This window comes from Entelurus aequoreus, linkage group LG21 (assembly GCF_033978785.1).
Source record: "Entelurus aequoreus isolate RoL-2023_Sb linkage group LG21, RoL_Eaeq_v1.1, whole genome shotgun sequence".
NCBI classification, from domain to species: domain Eukaryota; kingdom Metazoa; phylum Chordata; class Actinopteri; order Syngnathiformes; family Syngnathidae; genus Entelurus; species Entelurus aequoreus.
The window spans coordinates 125401-141817 of record NC_084751.1 but is presented as its reverse complement, the minus strand read 5'-3'; the positions used below and the strand labels follow the sequence as shown (position 1 = coordinate 141817).

The 16417-nt window shown below is 39.0% G+C and overlaps 2 protein-coding genes across 2 annotated transcripts in view; one reads left to right on the top strand and one right to left on the bottom strand.

The window, feature by feature from the left end:
- Nucleotides 1–832: 832 nt before the first annotated feature.
- On the bottom strand, nucleotides 833–6390 carry LOC133639026 (synaptic vesicle 2-related protein-like). Its single transcript, XM_062032087.1, has 7 exons — nucleotides 6201–6390; nucleotides 4001–4128; nucleotides 3832–3917; nucleotides 3662–3760; nucleotides 1821–1892; nucleotides 1252–1744; nucleotides 833–1170 (listed from the first exon to the last, which is right to left on the bottom strand). The coding sequence occupies exons 1-6, from the start codon at nucleotides 6251–6253 to the stop codon at nucleotides 1583–1585; spliced, it is 600 nt and encodes a 199-aa protein (XP_061888071.1). The 5' UTR covers nucleotides 6254–6390; the 3' UTR covers nucleotides 833–1170; nucleotides 1252–1582.
- The window catches only part of LOC133639025 (unconventional myosin-Ih-like), a 45051-nt gene continuing 34644 nt past the window's right edge, over nucleotides 6011–16417 (top strand). The window contains exon 1 of the mRNA XM_062032086.1: nucleotides 6011–6296. Within this exon, the coding sequence (XP_061888070.1) occupies nucleotides 6252–6296 (45 nt within the window). The 5' untranslated portion in view covers nucleotides 6011–6251. The remainder of the gene's footprint in view (nucleotides 6297–16417) is intronic.

Below are 16417 nucleotides of genomic sequence, written 5' to 3'. Positions count from 1 at the left end.
GCAAGTTCACCTAATTGGTCCAAAAAATATTTTGTGCAAATCAATAATTATAATAATGTGCCGTTGTCTAGTGCAGTGTTTTTCAACCTTTTTTGGTATGTAAAAGGTATGTAACGCTTAAACCAAAAATGAACAAAAGGCAAGCCCCGCTGGGAAAAGGCACTGAAGCATAGGGATGGCTATGCAAAACAAAAGTAAAACTGAACTGGCTACAAAGTAAACAAAAACAGAATGCTGGACGACAGCAAAAACTTACAGCGTGTGGAGTGGAGACGGCGTCCACAAAGTACATCCGTACATGACAATCAACAGTTTCCACACATAGAAGGTTTGCATACACACAACTTAAATAGTCTTGATTGCGAAAACAAAGCAGGTGGAAAGGTGACGCTGCTACAGGAGAACACCAACAAAACAGGAAGAGTCACCAAAATAACAGGGCAAGACAGAAACTAAAGCACTACACACAGGAAACAACAAAAAACTCAAAATAAAGCATGACAACCTGGTGGAGTTTCATTGTTTAACCTTTTCTGCTGGTGGTGTGCCTCTGTATTTTGTTTATGAAAAAAAAAAGGGGGCCTTGGCTCAAAAAAGGTTGAAAAACACTGATGTAGACCACAAGGAAGTCTTTTACATTTAGAAAAAAAAAAAAATAATATGACTCCTTTAATGCGCCCTATAATCCGGTAGTTTTCAAAGCTTCTCTTACCAATTAATGCCCTGTCTTTTTTTCAGTTTAGGGAAATAAACACCCCAGCTACAACATTGACATTATTTCTTCTTAGAAAGACATTGTTATGATTGCTAAATGGGAGTTGACGGCTCAGACATCAGGGGGCAGTAATGTTCAATAATTTATTATACATATAGTAAATATATATAATAATATTAAACAATACTAACTAATAAAATAAACTAAGAAAAAGGAGAGTGTCAAAACCCAAGAGTGTGTGTGTGTGTGAGGCTATGTGTGTAGTTAGCTGAAGTGTGTGTTACCAAGTGTTGAGAGCGAAGGAACCAGGCAGTCCGTGGGGCAGGCAGGTGATCCAGGGCAGGAGAGGAGTGACGAGGTCCGTGTCCGGGCGAGGGTCAAGGATCGAGGAAGGCAGTCCAAAATCCACAGGGGGAACAACGGAAGAATCACCAAGGGCAAAACTCGGGAGGGCACTGAGGGAGGACAAACAAGGAAGTCAGGCAAAGAGGGAAAACAGAGGGAAAATAGAGAGCATCAAGCTAGAGTAGGCTTACGATACACCATTGAGAAACTAAGTTCCCGCCAGGATCCTTGAGTCCACTGGTCCTTTATTCAGCTCCCTCTCATCAGGCCCAGGTGCGCTGATTGCTGATAGCTTCCGGCTGTGGCGGCGCGTCTTGCGGAGCTCACAGCGGAGCTTCTAGGTGCTCCCGCCGAGGAGGGAGAAGCAGACTGCGTGTGCGCCGTAACAGACATGTTCAAAGTGCTGCACATGATGCGGCCAAAGTACCGCTATAAGGATGATGGAGAGGCCTCTCGCATTCGACGGGAGGAATTCGGAGTACAGAGTCACCCTGGAAACAAGCGTACAGTTAATGCTAGCTTTTAAAAGAAAAACAAAAAAAACATCCATATTAAAATATAAAACTCCCGATTGAGGTGCTGAATCCTACGAGGCCACGCAACACCAAAACTCCAGCCAAACTTAGGCGCAAAGGCACCCAGTAAGCTGTAGTAAAGAGTCCAGCATGTGCACATGGTCAGCCCCTGTTGTTGCATTGATGGAGACAAACACAAAGGTAAGTGCATCATAATGTCTGCAACACCCCTACATCCGGCTCACCTTTGTCCTACCGTAGCTGTCAGACAACTTGCCCCATATAGGTGAACTGAAGCCCATCCCGATAAACACCACCTGGGGGAGTCAAACACTGAGCGTGTCAATTCTTTTTACAAAGCAACACAAAAATGTGGTTGACAAACAAACCAACAGAATGAAGAGTGCACTTCTTTAAAATTCCGTAATAACAGAAGTTTATAGAGACAATGGGCCTGGAGGGCCAATGTGTATGTGTGTATAAATTATATATACTGTAAAATCTGCTGTACACTATGTGTGTTTGGGTCCCTTTTTTTTCCAGGAACACTAATACCAAAATTCACAAAATTTAAATTTGCGCTTTTCCTGAAATTCCCAAATTTTCATGAAATTCCTATTGAAAAAGAATGGGACATTTTCCAAAGTTCCACAACTCCCACATTTTTCATCCGATTCAAACTGTTCCAACTTCAAAATATTCAGCCTGTTCAGGAATTATGTGCTCTCCTTCAATAATTCTAAAAAAATTCCCTGATTTCCTAGAATTCCCAGTTTTTAGGGACATGTTCCCCAATTCAAAATGCATTATCCATTTTTCAAACTTCCACAATTCCCACATTTTTCAACTGATTCAAACCATTCCACTGTCAAAACATTCATCTTAGTAAGGACAAAAAAACAGGTAGGTTTAAGAAATAAAAAATTTCCCGGTTTTTCCGAAATTCCATAATAACATTTCTCAATTAAAATACGGTTACTATTTCAACATTTCTTGACCGATTTAAACGGTTCCAACACCAACCAATTCAGCTCATTCAGGACATCCATTTAAAAAACGCTTTACCCGAAATTCCCAAATTACCAGGAAGTTCCTATTGAAAAGAATGGGACATTTTTCAAAGTTGCACAACTCCCACATTTTTCATCAGATTCAAACTGTTCCAACTTCAAAATATTCAGCCTGTTCAGGAATTATGTGCTCTCCTTCAATAATTCTAAAAAAATTCCCTGATTTCCTAGAATTCCCAGTTTTTAGGGACATGTTCCCCAATTCAAAATGCATTATCCATTTTTCAAACTTCCACAATTCCCACATTTTTCAACTGATTCAAACCATTCCACTGTCAAAACATTCATCTTAGTAAGGACAAAAAAACAGGTAGGTTTAAGAAATAAAAAATTTCCCGGTTTTTCCGAAATTCCATAATAACATTTCTCAATTAAAATACGGTTACTATTTCAACATTTCTTGACCGATTTAAACGGTTCCAACACCAACTAATTCAGCTCATTCAGGACATCCATTTAAAAAACGCTTTACCCGAAATTCCCAAATTACCAGGAAGTTCCTATTGAAATGAATGGGACATTTTTCCAAGTTGCACAATTCCCACATTTTTCAACCTATTCAAACTATTCCAACATCAACACATTCCTCTCATCCTGGACTTTCAAACCAACACTTACATACCACATTCAGTTCAACTTCAGCATTGGGGCATTCAAAGGCAATTCCTTCAGGAATTGCCTCATCTGGTTATAAATGTTATATTTTCATAGCTAGAGCATAAAAACAAGATTTTTAACATTAAGACAGCACTCGAGTATCATTCCGGTTGTTCAATACACCATTGCAAACTACAACCACAATAATAAACCTCAATCACACCAGTGCATTATTTTTGCAAAAGCATATTTATGATACAGCTCCTGTATTGATTCGAGAATAAAGGCTGCACAGGTGTACCTAATGTTGTGGGCAGTTAATTTAGATTCTGTTTCGAGTTGTACAACATGATGATTAAATACAAACAAACTTATTCCTGATGAATCCTAATCAAGCACAAAAAAATCTCCAATATTACCGATGTGATGAGGGCTACTTGGTAGCTGGGCAACCTCCAATCACAATGCAACTTGGGCCCCAGGATGCTGAGGATCATCATCTCCATGGCATCTGCCACCTGTGCACACAAATTAAATGCAAATTTACTTTAAAAATAAATAAAACATGTTTTTAGTACAACAATTTTACCCATGAAAAACCAGTGAGAAATAAAATTTTCCACTGCAACCGCCCGAAGCCGATGGCAACCAGCGCTCCATCAAGCGTGAAGGTCTCTGGAAGAAAAACACACAATTATTTGATCCAGGATGTTTTTAAACATATGGAACAAACAAGAGCTGGACACTAATGTCCACACCTTGAGTTGTATTGGAGGAGAATGAAGACTTTCTGGAACCTTGGTCTCCTTTTCCGAAGTGTTTAGGGCAAATATCATTGCCTGCACTGGAATGTTCCCCTTTAGAATCCACATTCAGTCTATCTGCACTGTATATTTCAACACAATACATGAGAATGACCAACTATGACAAGTTTAATTGTAAAGTATTCTTGCACAGGACTCCACACTCCACTTGAAACACATCTTTACACTGAAAAAGAAGCACATTTCCAGAGGTGGGTAGAGTAGCCAGAAATTGTACTCAAGTAAGAGTACTGTTAGTTTAGAGATTTATTACTCAAGTAAAAGTAAGGAGTAGTCACCCAAATATTTACTTGAGTAAAAGTAAAAAGTATGTTGTGAAAAAACTACTCAAGTACTGAGTAACTGATGAGTAACCTGTTCGTTTAATGATGACGGCAACAAATAATGCACAAACGTCACCAGTGACTGCATTTGATTGGTGAAACGCAGGCATGCGATAGATCCTACTTTGAAGGTATGTCTGACAAACCAAAACAAACAAAGCGTGCATTAACAGATCGATAAAAATCAGTAGCGAGTAGCGAGCTGAATGTAGATAAATGGAGCGGAGTAAAAGTAGCTTTTCTTCTCTATAAATATACTCAAGTAAAAGTAAAAGTACTGCATTAAAACTACTTGTAGAAGTACAATTTATCCCAAAAGTTACTCAAGTAGATGTAACGGAGTAAATGTAGCGCGTTACTACCCACCTCTGCACATTTCTTACCTGTGATCGCCATTCCGCCAACGCTTCCCCATTTTTGTGTACCCTTGGCGGATTGGAAGTGTGTTATATACATAACACTTACTTACAGCTGTTTAACCTGTTTGTTTGAGTTGTACAAGTTTCAGCACCGGGGAAAATATGTTTAGGAACAATAGGCTACCTGGGAAAAGGGAGCGTGGTCACACCCGGAAGTAAAACATAGCCCCAAAACATCTAACTCGGCAGGATTAAAAATACAAAAGCCCTTAAAATTGATTTCGTCATTGCAGACATTTTAAGTGATTTAGATTCGCCCTTTTTTTTGTCTGTTTGAATTTTGTATCTTATTCTATTTATTTATTATTATTTATTGTTATTATTTTTATATTCTATTTGTATTTGCTTTAGTTTTCTTTCTTTTACATGTTTTGCGAAAGACAGTATTTGCTCAACCTGATGGATGTTTAAAATTTTTTATATTTGTTGAAAGTGCCTTGGTTTTTATGTACATTGAGAATAAATGTTTGTATGTACATTGTTCAATTAAAAAAACACCAACATCTAACTCGGCAGGATTTGATCTATTAAAATTACAAACAGGGAGGATGTTTGATTGAAAATAGGGAATTAAATAAATTCGCAATATGCAAACAATTTTTTTTTGATCGATAACCAAAATCCCAAGTTTGTAACTCCCCAGTTTAGTATGTTTACATAATTGCAAATTATCGCGTAGCTTCCATGTTTTAATAGGAAGGGGCAAAGGTTAAAAACATTTTTTTTATTGCTTAATAAACATTTTTTATTGCTTCATACATGTTTTTATTGCTTTAATCATTATCCTATGACACTCTACAAATAAGTATTTGATTTATTTTGTACAATTTTCCATTTTGTCTATTTGTGCACTTTCAATCTTGAAGTTGAAGATCTTGATTTATTATGTCAAAGTGCGTCACTTCCTGTTTAAAATAGCGAACTGACATTTTCAAACCCGGCGTTTGGTAGCGCCTGAGCAGTTTGTATTAAAATTATTAGAAGGACACGGGTGTTGCTGGCCTTGCCTTTTCTTTTCCTTAAGGTTTAAAAACGTCTAACTGTTCAATTATTTGTAACTGTAATTTATGTTGGCAGCAACGAAACCCCAAACCGGAAAAAACAGTGGGCGTGACCGTTAGCGGGAACGAGATGATTGACGTGCCTCGCAGCCTATCGCTGTAGGAGAATCACTTCCTAGTTTATTCTGATTGGCGGAATATTACACCATACATGCCGGCGCGTTACCTTTTTAAAAGTTCTACTGAGCAAGTATAACAATTGAAACGTCCGTCCATCCATCCATTTACTACCGCTTGTCTCCTTCGAGGTGTAAAAGCATATTTTGTTTAACGAAATTTGACTCTGCATTCGACCCATCTCATTGAGGAATAGAAGGCAGCAAATGTGTACCTGATTTGCCTTCGGAGCCAACGTCGCCCCCATGCGACGTAAAGCTGTTGCATGTTGTCCACATTCACCCTACTTCGGCGAAATTCCGAATTAAAGGTTTGTGGCGAGTTTTTACTAGTAGCCTCTATTTTGCCTAGTTGACTCTATTTTGCCTACCGGTAGTTGAATCCTTACCGATTGGATAAAATGGCCGCCATCTTGGCGCCAATGATTATACCCATAATGCGTAGCGCCAATGTCATAGTGATGCAAGTTATGACAACAATACTAGACATATGGCATCTACAATAGCTTAAAATGGAAGCTAATATTGGTTTGCCTTACCTTTGGAGCTTTAATAGCATGTTTCACGAGATTCTGGAGTGTGTTTGGGATATGTAAAGCCACGATTCTGATGTTAAAGGAGAGCGCTTTAACCGAATTAAGTAACAGGTAAGCAGTAAAGTTGCGCCGTGAGTTAAAGTTAAAAGTTAAAGTACCAATGATTGTCACACACACACTAGGTGTGGTGAAATGTGTCCTCTGCAATTGACCCATGCCCTTGTTCACCCCCTGGGAGGTGAGGGGAGCAGTGAGCAGCAGCAGTTTTAGTGATTTTTAGTGATTCAACACCCAATTCCAACCCTTAATGCTGAGTGCCAAACAGGGGGGTAATGTGTCCCATTTTTAGAGTCTTTGGTATGACTCGGCCGGGGTTTCATTTCAGGCATAGTTACACCATTTTAGCGAATAAATGCTCAATATTTATTTGCTGAGCGAAGGGAGGAGAACTTTCTCCAAGGTGTATTGGTTTAATCTCTAACAAAGCACACCAAGTCGTTGTCAATTTTCAGAATCACCATCTTGAAGTTTGAAGTTAAGATCATATACAATTCCCTCATGGCCACAAGTAGGGAAATGGTGACATACCGCCACATTTTGCCTGTCCTCTCTTTCTCCCCAAAATCTGATGTACTTTTCTAAAGGGGAGTTGAGTTGTCTTTGTGCCATTTGATTCCGGTTTCCATGGTAACCGCTCCTCCGCTGGCTTATCTTGATGAATATTGCCGCTCGCAAAGACCTTGTGTCAGTGTTCTATTGTGTAACCCTTTGGATGTGTGGTAATTTAATACTAACCATTTACAGTGATACCTATATACCATAATCATTATAAAGTAGTTAGCATGAAACTGAAATATGATGGGAATATCAATATACTAATTTCATTAGGTGTATCTGTATGCTAGTAATATGTGTAGTTAGCATTAAAAATATTAAAATCCTTTACGAGTTTCTGTCATCCTGGAAACACCTTTTTTGTAAAGCTGAATTCAGACCTCTCTTATTGCACGAAAACACACAGCCATCTTGGCTCCACTGTCTCTATCTACAAATACCTAATGCCTATAAGAGATATATTTTCTGTTTACATTATTGGACATCTGGCACCTACAAGACCGTAAAATGGACACATACGTACAGTACAGGCCAAAAGTTTGGACATACCTTATCATTACAATGTGTTTTCTTTATTTTCATGACTATTTACATTGTAAATTTTCACTGAATGCATCAAAACTACGACACCTGTGAAGTGAAAACCATTTCAGGTGACTACCTCTTGAAGCTCATGGAGAGAATGCAAAGAGTGTGCAAAACAGTAATCAGACCAAAGGGTGGCTGTTTTGAAGAAACTAGAATATAAAACATGTTTTCAGGTATTTCACCTTTTTTTGTTAAGTGCATAACTCCACATGTGTTCATTCATAGTTTTGATGCCTTCAGTGAAAATCTACAATTGTTACGATCTTACTGCGGGTTCGTTCTCCCGGGATGCAGACGGACCACTCCGGACAAGGCGTGCAGGTAGGAACATGATTTAATCTTCGTAAATCAAACACATGCCAAAAACACAAAACAAGCAAAAGGAAAACGTGCCGATCGCACGGGAAGCTAAGATAACCACTTAGCGCAGGAATCATAAACTAGGAGCCAAGAAATACCAACGTAACCTGTTGCGTACAGCAAACAATGAAGCCAGACCGAGTGTGGCGAGCAACGAGAATAAATAGCTCTCTGATTAGTGGTCGATAGCAGGTGAGTGTGCCGACCACTAACCAGAGGCAGGTGAACCCAATTAATCCCCATGGAAACCAAAACAAACCCAGAGGTGCACAAAACAGGAACTTAGGGAGTCCAAAACTAACATAACATAACTAAACAAAACATGATCCGGCCACGGATCATGACAACAATATAAATAGTCATGAAAATAAAGAAAAACCCATTGAATGAGAAGGTGTGTCCAAACTTTTGGCCTGTAATGTATATAAAGTTAGCTTACATTTTAAGCTTTAATAGCACTCCCCACAATGTTCTGGAGTGTGTTTTTGAGTTCAGAGTTAGGTAACTAAGTAGCTATCTCGGCTTCAATTTCCGTACCTATAATGCTTAGCGCCAACGTCAAATAAATGCATTTTATGGCTGTAATATTGGACATTTGGCAGCGACAATTGCCTAAAATAGACACAAACGTGGACTTGTATCCCATTTGGAGCACTTTCACCCCATTTTTGGAGTGTATTCATGATTTGTGAGGTCAAAGTGAGAGAGGCCTGCTAGTTCAATCTAATAGCTGGACATTGTTATGGTAGTTATTGTCCCACAAGGCAGTCTGCATCAGCAATAAAACCTCAACCAGCTGAGTTGCAAAGCTGGAACTGAGTATTTACGGCTACATTACGGCTCATCATTTTTATTAATTAGGTTATTAGTGAGAGACTGATGGAGTGAGGACATGCTGGGACACTCATAAATAGCAGTGGGTTATGCTGTGTATACACCCACTGTTACCCACAGCAGCTTGTTTGGACTCACACAGGGCTTCTGGAGCCAAGGATTCGCGACAGCATGGACACGAAGGTAAGCCAAATCAAATTATCGGACTTTGCAATCCTATTTTTTTTCTTGAGTACTAGAATCATACTTTCTAAGATGTGAAGTAAATGCAAAACGTATTAACTAATTTCCTCACACAGAGTGCAGTATTTGAGATGTTAATCATTTGGTTTAAGGCTTTGTTGCATTTTAATGACAGTTGTCAATGTTCCCTTTTAAGCATTACTTTGCATTTAAAGAACAGTAGACCGGTCGTCTTGCCTCGTGCCATAAAGTTATGTATCCAAATGGACCACCATGCACTGTGCATGTGTACCTTTAGTGAAACATGATAAGTTGCTATAAAGTGTGAACAGTAAGTGCTCGCATTGTTTTTCCAATTCATCTGTGTGGACAATGGATTACATTATGGTAATGACAAGTCCTCCGACAAGCTCTCTTATGTCACCCCATGTTCAACCCCATTAGCAGACCGTAATGTTAGATGTCTTTGTTGATGCCTGCAGGAAACTCAATGTTAAATATTAAAGGAGGGGCCAAAGTCGTGGCCACCTTGTCACTGAGCTGTTGGTAGCATTAAAATGTGTTTTTTTAAGAGACATATGGGTTTGAAAATATAAATTTTACACACTAAAACAGGAATAAATGATAAAATATATCATGTATGACACAGGTGTCAAACTCGAGGCCCGGGGGGCCAGTTCTGGTCCGCTACATCATTTTATGTGGCCCGCGAAAGCCTGGAAAAAATGGGTTTCAATAAAATACATTTTTATTTTTGTTTTTTTGTTCTAAAAGGAATATTTTAAACTTTCAGCTTTGTTCCCACACTGTTCGATTCAATAACTCCTTCATTCCTGTACTCCATCCATCTGTGTAATCACTTGCCATACTGCTATAGATGATATCTGTTTATTACCTGACCGCTTCTATGTTAGCTACCTCTCTTTGTTTATAATGTATATTTTCTGCTGGATCTACTCTCTATTTTATGCTGCAGCTGTTACATATACTGTAATATTGTACACGGTAATTGGGATTTGTTATATATTGTATATATTATATATAAATATAATATAATATATCAGTATATATTATATACTGTATATATAGTACGCAAATATTACATATATGTTGCATCTTATATTGCTACTATGGTATATTTTTAGACTACTTTATACCTGCATTATCCTTTCCATCCTTTGTAACTGAGCTACTGTGTGGAACAATTTCTCTTGTAGATCAATAAAGTTTGTCTAAGTCTAAGTCTAAGTCATGCCAATTACATTTATTATATACTGTATTGCAAAACTATTTTTGTGAGATGAAAACAAATAGTTAAATATCTGCTTGTCACCTTTATTTATTGTTTTAAAGCAAGTTATACATGAAAAAAAAAACTAATAATCAAATGCATATGCATTTCGATTAATCATGATTAATCACAGGTTATTACCCGCATGCATAATTTAAATTAATTTAAAAGAAAGCGGCCCTTACTGCGATGTGACCCTCAATGAAAAAGAGTCGGACACCCCTGATCTATGACATAACATTTTAAAGATATCAATATTCCCAATACAAAAATATAGATTTTTTTTAAAAAATTGCATGTACGGCAAATAGTTGTTTGTTGTTAATTAAGTTGAAATGCATCAGTCTAATCAAAGATCAGTAATCAAATACCTGTGCTTTAATTTTATGGGGAGGACGAGACCCTGGATGGATAGAGTTACTACACACATCCTTGTATTACAGCATGACACACACACACACACTGACCATTGTGTGTGTGTGTTCGACACTCACCACAGCGCTGAATGAACGTTTGCTGCCTAAGGTCCATGAATGTTTAAAACAATCCTGGTCCTTCTAGAACCACGTTACTCATTACCGCCTCATTAGCTACCTCCTTCCCGTTGTACCTCCACCTGCCTGTCCTGTTGAGTATGAGAATTAGAGAGAAGACGGTGGAGTGTGGCGACGTATTTTTACTTACCGACTGAGGCTCCACCATGGGTGAACTTCCGGATTTCTAGAAGTGCCATCGAGCTGGACTATGTTTGTCTGAGGATACACAAGGATCGAAGCCAAAAATCTTTGGCATTGATCGGTTTTTACCGTACAAGACCGATCCAATCATGACACACATGGATTTGGAAGGGAAGAAGGTGACTACACACACTTTAATAATCCATTTAGCCTTTAATTGAATCTATAGTATGATGTAATGCAGGGATGTCAAACTGGTTTTCGTTGAGGGATGGCTGCCATCAGAGGGCCGCATGTAACAGCGAATAATGTATGAATTTGCCTCTGGATTTCGTTATTATGGAAAAAGCTGGCAGCTTAGTTGCCAGAATTTTTGTGTTAAATTGACATTGGTTTTTACAACATTATATTGTTCATAGAAAAACAGTACAAGTTCTTTTTTTTATTCTGGCGACTTAGCTGCCAGTTTTTCCACAGTAAAAACAAATGTACCGTCTTTCCATTTACAGTAATACACCTTTAAAAACAACAACCTGCATTCTTTTGTATCTCTAGTTATCATTACGTATATGTATTGTTGCATTTGAACAACTGTATTGTTGATAATAGAGGTAAATTATTGGTATCGTTCATTAACAATAGCGCTATTTCTATTGGTGTTTTTATTGCTCCATTTGTAGTGTAATAAGCTCATTGTCATTTCTGTATTATTATTTATTTCGCTAACTGCTTCTTTGCTATTACAATCATATTTGTACATATCCTATTTGCTGATGTTGCTCTATTGTTGTTGTTGTTATTGTTGTGTTTGCTGTTGTTGTTTTTGTCCCTCTGTCTAATCCCCCTCTTGTCCCCACAATTCCCCCCTCTGTCTTCCTTTTTTTCTCTTTCTATCCCCTCCTGCTCCGGCCCGGCTGCATCAAATGATAATATAAATACATTTAATAAAGTCAAATACAAATAAGGCAACAAGAGAAGTATCCTACACTTCTCTTTTGTAAAGTAAATCTGAACAGATATGGGCATCTACATTATCTATATGATTTGCCTGAGAAGCTGGACACGACAAAAAAAATCAATAAAATAAAAAAAAAAAACAACAACTGTAGATTTTACAGTCAAAAACTGGCATCTCAGTCAACAGAATTTTTACGCAAAAAACAGTAGTAGTTTTTTTCAATTTACAGTAATATGCCCGAATGCAGCTGAGATGGGCTCCAGCACCCCCGCGACCCCGAACGGGACAAGCGGTAGAAAATGGATGGATGGATGCTGTAAAGAACAACGTAACATTTATTGTCCATCCATCCATCCATTTTCTACCGCTTATTCCCTTCGGGGTGACGGGGGGCGCTGGAGCCTATCTCAGCTACAATCGGGCGGAAGGCAGGGTTGTCATTTTTATTAATTTGATGGGCAGTTTGCTGTAAAGTTAAGTATTTTCATTCATTTTTTATTTGGACAAAAACATGTTTGGAAAGTATGATAATATACTGTAATATTTGTTGCAATATTGGACACTGTTAAAGTTTAAAAGGTATGCAATTTCAAGCAGCACGGTGGAACAGGGGTTAGTGCATGTGCCTCGCAATATAAATTGAGTTCAAACCCGGGCTCGGGATCTTTCTGTGTGGAGTTTGCATGTTCTCCCCGTGACTACGTGGGTTCCCTCCGGGTACTCCGGCTTCTTCCCACCCCCAAAGACATGCACCTGGGGATAGGTTGATTGGCAACACTAAATGGGCCCTAGTGTGTGAATGTTGTCTGTCTATCTGTGATGGCCCTGTGATGAGGTGGCGACTTGTCCAGGGTGTGCCCCGCCTTCCGCCCGAATGCAGCTGAGATAGGCTCCAGCACACCCACGCGACCCCAACAAAAAGGACAAGCGGTAGAAAATGGATGGATGGATTTCAAGCAGTACATATACCGTACAGGCCAAAAGTTTGGACACACCTTCTCATTCACTGCATTTTCTTTATTTTCATGACTATTTACATTGTAGATTGTCACTGAAGGCATCAAAACTATGAATGAACACATGTGGAGTTATGTACTTAACAAAAAAAGGTGAAATATCTGAAAACATATTTTATATCCTAGTTTCTTCAAAATAGCCACCCTCTGCCCTGATTACTGCTTTGCACACTCTTGGCATTCTCTCGATGAGCTTCAAGAGGTAGTCACCTGAAATGGTTTTCACTTCACAGGTGTGCCTAATCAGGGTTGATTAGTGGAATTTCTTGCTTTATCAATGGGGTTGGGACCATCAGTGTGAATGAGAAGGTGTGTCCAAACTTTTGGCCTGTATTGTATTTATTTGCATCAAAATGAAAAAAATCAATTACAGATTACATTAGTGAGAAAATATGAAGTACTTTATTGACACATATAGAGATGTCCGATAATGGCTTTTTTGCCGATATCCGATATTCCGATATTGTCCAACTTTTAATTACCGATACCGATATCAACCGATACCGATATATACAGTCGTGGAATTAACACATTATTATGCCTAATTTTGTTGTGATGACCCGCTGGATGCATTAAACAATGTAACAAGGTTTTCCAAAATAAATCAACTCAAAATATGGAAAAAAATGCCAACATGGCACTGCCATATTTATTATTGAAGTCACAAAATGCATTATTTTTTTCAACATTCCTCAAAACAGCAGCTTGGAATTTGGGACATGCTCTCCCTGAGAGAGCATGAGGAGGTTGAGGTGGGCGGGATTGGGGGGGGCGGGAGGTAGAGGGTAGCGGGGGTGTATATTGTAGCGTCCCGGAAGAGTTAGTGCTGCAAGGGGTTCTGGGTATTTGTTCTGTTGTGTTTATGTTGTGTTACGGTGCGGATGTTCTCCTGAAATGTGTTTGCCATTCTTGTTTGGTGTGGGTTCACAGTGTAGCACATATTTGTAACAGTGTTAAAGTTGTTTATACGGCCAACTTCAATGTGACCTGTATGGCTGTTGATCAAGTATGCATTGCATTCACTTGTGTGTGTGAAAGCCGTAGATATTATGTGATTGGGCCGGCACGCAAAAGCAGTGCCTTTAAGGTTTATTGGCGCTCTGTACTTCTCCCTACGTCCGTGTACCGATATTACATTTTAAAGCATTTATCAGCCGATAATATCGGCAGTCCGATATTATCGGACATCTCTAGCCTGTACTGTATTTTTTCAGTCAAAATGAAAAAAATCAATTACAGATTACATTAGTGAGAAAATATGAAGTACTTTATTGACACATACCATTTCCAGTTGTTTGCGGGCCAGATAAAATGATGTCGCGGGCCAGCTCTGGCCCCCGGGCCTTGAGTTTGACACCTGTGATGTAATGTAACTTGTGATTTTAAGCAGGTTCCTGTCTCCTCTTGGTGCTGTTCTACTAGTTAAGAAAAGTTGTCTATAAATCTTGCTAGGGCTGTACTATCATTCGTTGAAAATCTGATCTTGGAGAGCCACGTTATTCGAGTTTCTTGTTTTATGCGAGTCATCAAAGTTTGCCACGATGTCTGTAGTGAAAATTCACAAGCTTCACCTTTTGGGCATTGCATATATTTCTTTATACATCTGGTTTTAAACTTCTAAACCCTTTTGGACGAAGGAGTTGAAGTGCGACTGCGATTATAGAAACATAAAACATTAGCCACTTCAAAGCATAACCTCTTCCTGTTCATTTTTGGGCATAGATTCTTTGAAATATGTGTAACCATGGGGCTTAAAATTGATATTTTCCCTGTCTCCAAGTGACCAAAGATGAAAAATAATTGATTTTTAACAGAAAAGTGCAAACTTCAATCAGTAATCATCTTTGACTTGAAGACCAGGAGCCCCTCAAAGCGTTCTCTCGTAGTTGTCTGTCAATGGTCCCACGAGCAAGGAGCGCTATCTCTTTCACGGGGGCCGGACTGCCCACTTTAAGTCTATTCGTAACAGGATCCTGCACCATGCTGGATAGACCTGGACAAAGGAGCGCCGTCTCCAGTGATGGCCTCAGGGTCAGATAGACTTTCCTCTTCCACTTGTAGCCGCACATCAAACTTTGATGTTTTACGGTTGTGTGCATTTTAGATGATTGTGGTAAACCGCGTGCAACTGATGCCAAGACGAATCTTCTTCTATCGTGTGACTTTTAATTGTTGTTGTTCATCAAAATACAGCTTTGTGTTGTTTATGTTTGTTTATCAATGAAGGCTGATGTGATGTTTGTTGGATGCTTAATGTTGTGTCGACCAGCATTCCTCCAATGGGGAATTCAAATTGCTAGTCTCTCCCAGATTCTTTTTATGGCACATAAGCTGATGTTTATATTCAATCAACAGGCAGCAGTTGGTATTTTGTGGTTTATTCTCCAAGCTTAGAGGACAAACTGAGACCAATCCAGCACACCAGCGTTCCCCAGCCCGGTCCAGATCGGTCTAGCTCGGTCTCCCCCCAAACCCCCGGAAGTCCCGTGATCTTCCCTCTGTCCCCCGCCTGCTGTTTCCCCAGTCTAGCTGTGCTCCTTATCTTAGGAATGTAATGGCAGTCTCAACAAAGAGAATAAACAGCGCTCTGACTCTAACCAAGGACACTCGAATCCAAGCACTTTGTACCACACGAGACATTAGCTGATGTAAATATGACTATAGGAGTTTTTAGAAAGAAGTAGCACTTAAATATGGATATGATTCTGATCTGCTTCCAACAATAACTAGCAAACTAGTCAGTTAGTGGGGTGAATTTCCCTTATTATAGCCGTGTTTATTAGCCTAACCCGCAATACATAGAGGCTGTTAAATAAAACTCATTATTGATACCAACCAAATGTTCCAACTTTAACTATGCACTGTAAAAAAAAACTGCACAATCTACAGTAAAACACCGGCAGCTGTGGTTGTCAGGAATTCACCGTAAAAAACGCAGTCACGATGTATAAGACATTACGGTATGTTGATGTTCAATCTGTTAATTTTACAGTTAATAACAGTTTTTGCTTTCAGTAAATTACCGTATTTTCCGCACTATAGGGCGCACCGGATTTTAAGGCGCGTTGCCAATGAATGGTCTATTTATTTATTTTTTCATATATAAGGCGCACCAGATTATAGGGCGCATTAAAGGAGTCATATTAGTATTCTTTTTTTCTGAATTTAAAAAACTTCCTTGTGGTCTACATAACATGTAATGGTGGTTCTTTGGTCAAAATGTTGCATAGATTATGTTCAAGTAGCTTTCCGACAGTCGCTTCAGTATGCGCCGTTTTGTGGGCGGTCTTATTTACGTGGCTCACCTTCGACAGCGTCTTCTCCCCGTCATCTTTGTTGTAGCGGTGTAGCGTGCGAGGACGGGAGTGGAAGAA

What these genes read in the sequence shown, in the direction of transcription:
- LOC133639026 (XM_062032087.1), bottom strand. Translation starts at nt 6,253, where the DNA reads ATGCAACAGCTTTACGTCGCATGGGGGCGACGTTGGCTCCGAAGGCAA. An exon ending in TGGCTCCGAAGGCAAATCAG is followed by an intron (nt 4,129 to 6,200) that starts GTACACATTTGC and finishes TGAAATATACAG; the next exon opens with TGCAGATAGACTGAATGTGG. An exon ending in AAGTAGCCCTCATCACATCG is followed by an intron (nt 1,893 to 3,661) that starts GTAATATTGGAG and finishes TGACTCCCCCAG; the next exon opens with GTGGTGTTTATCGGGATGGG.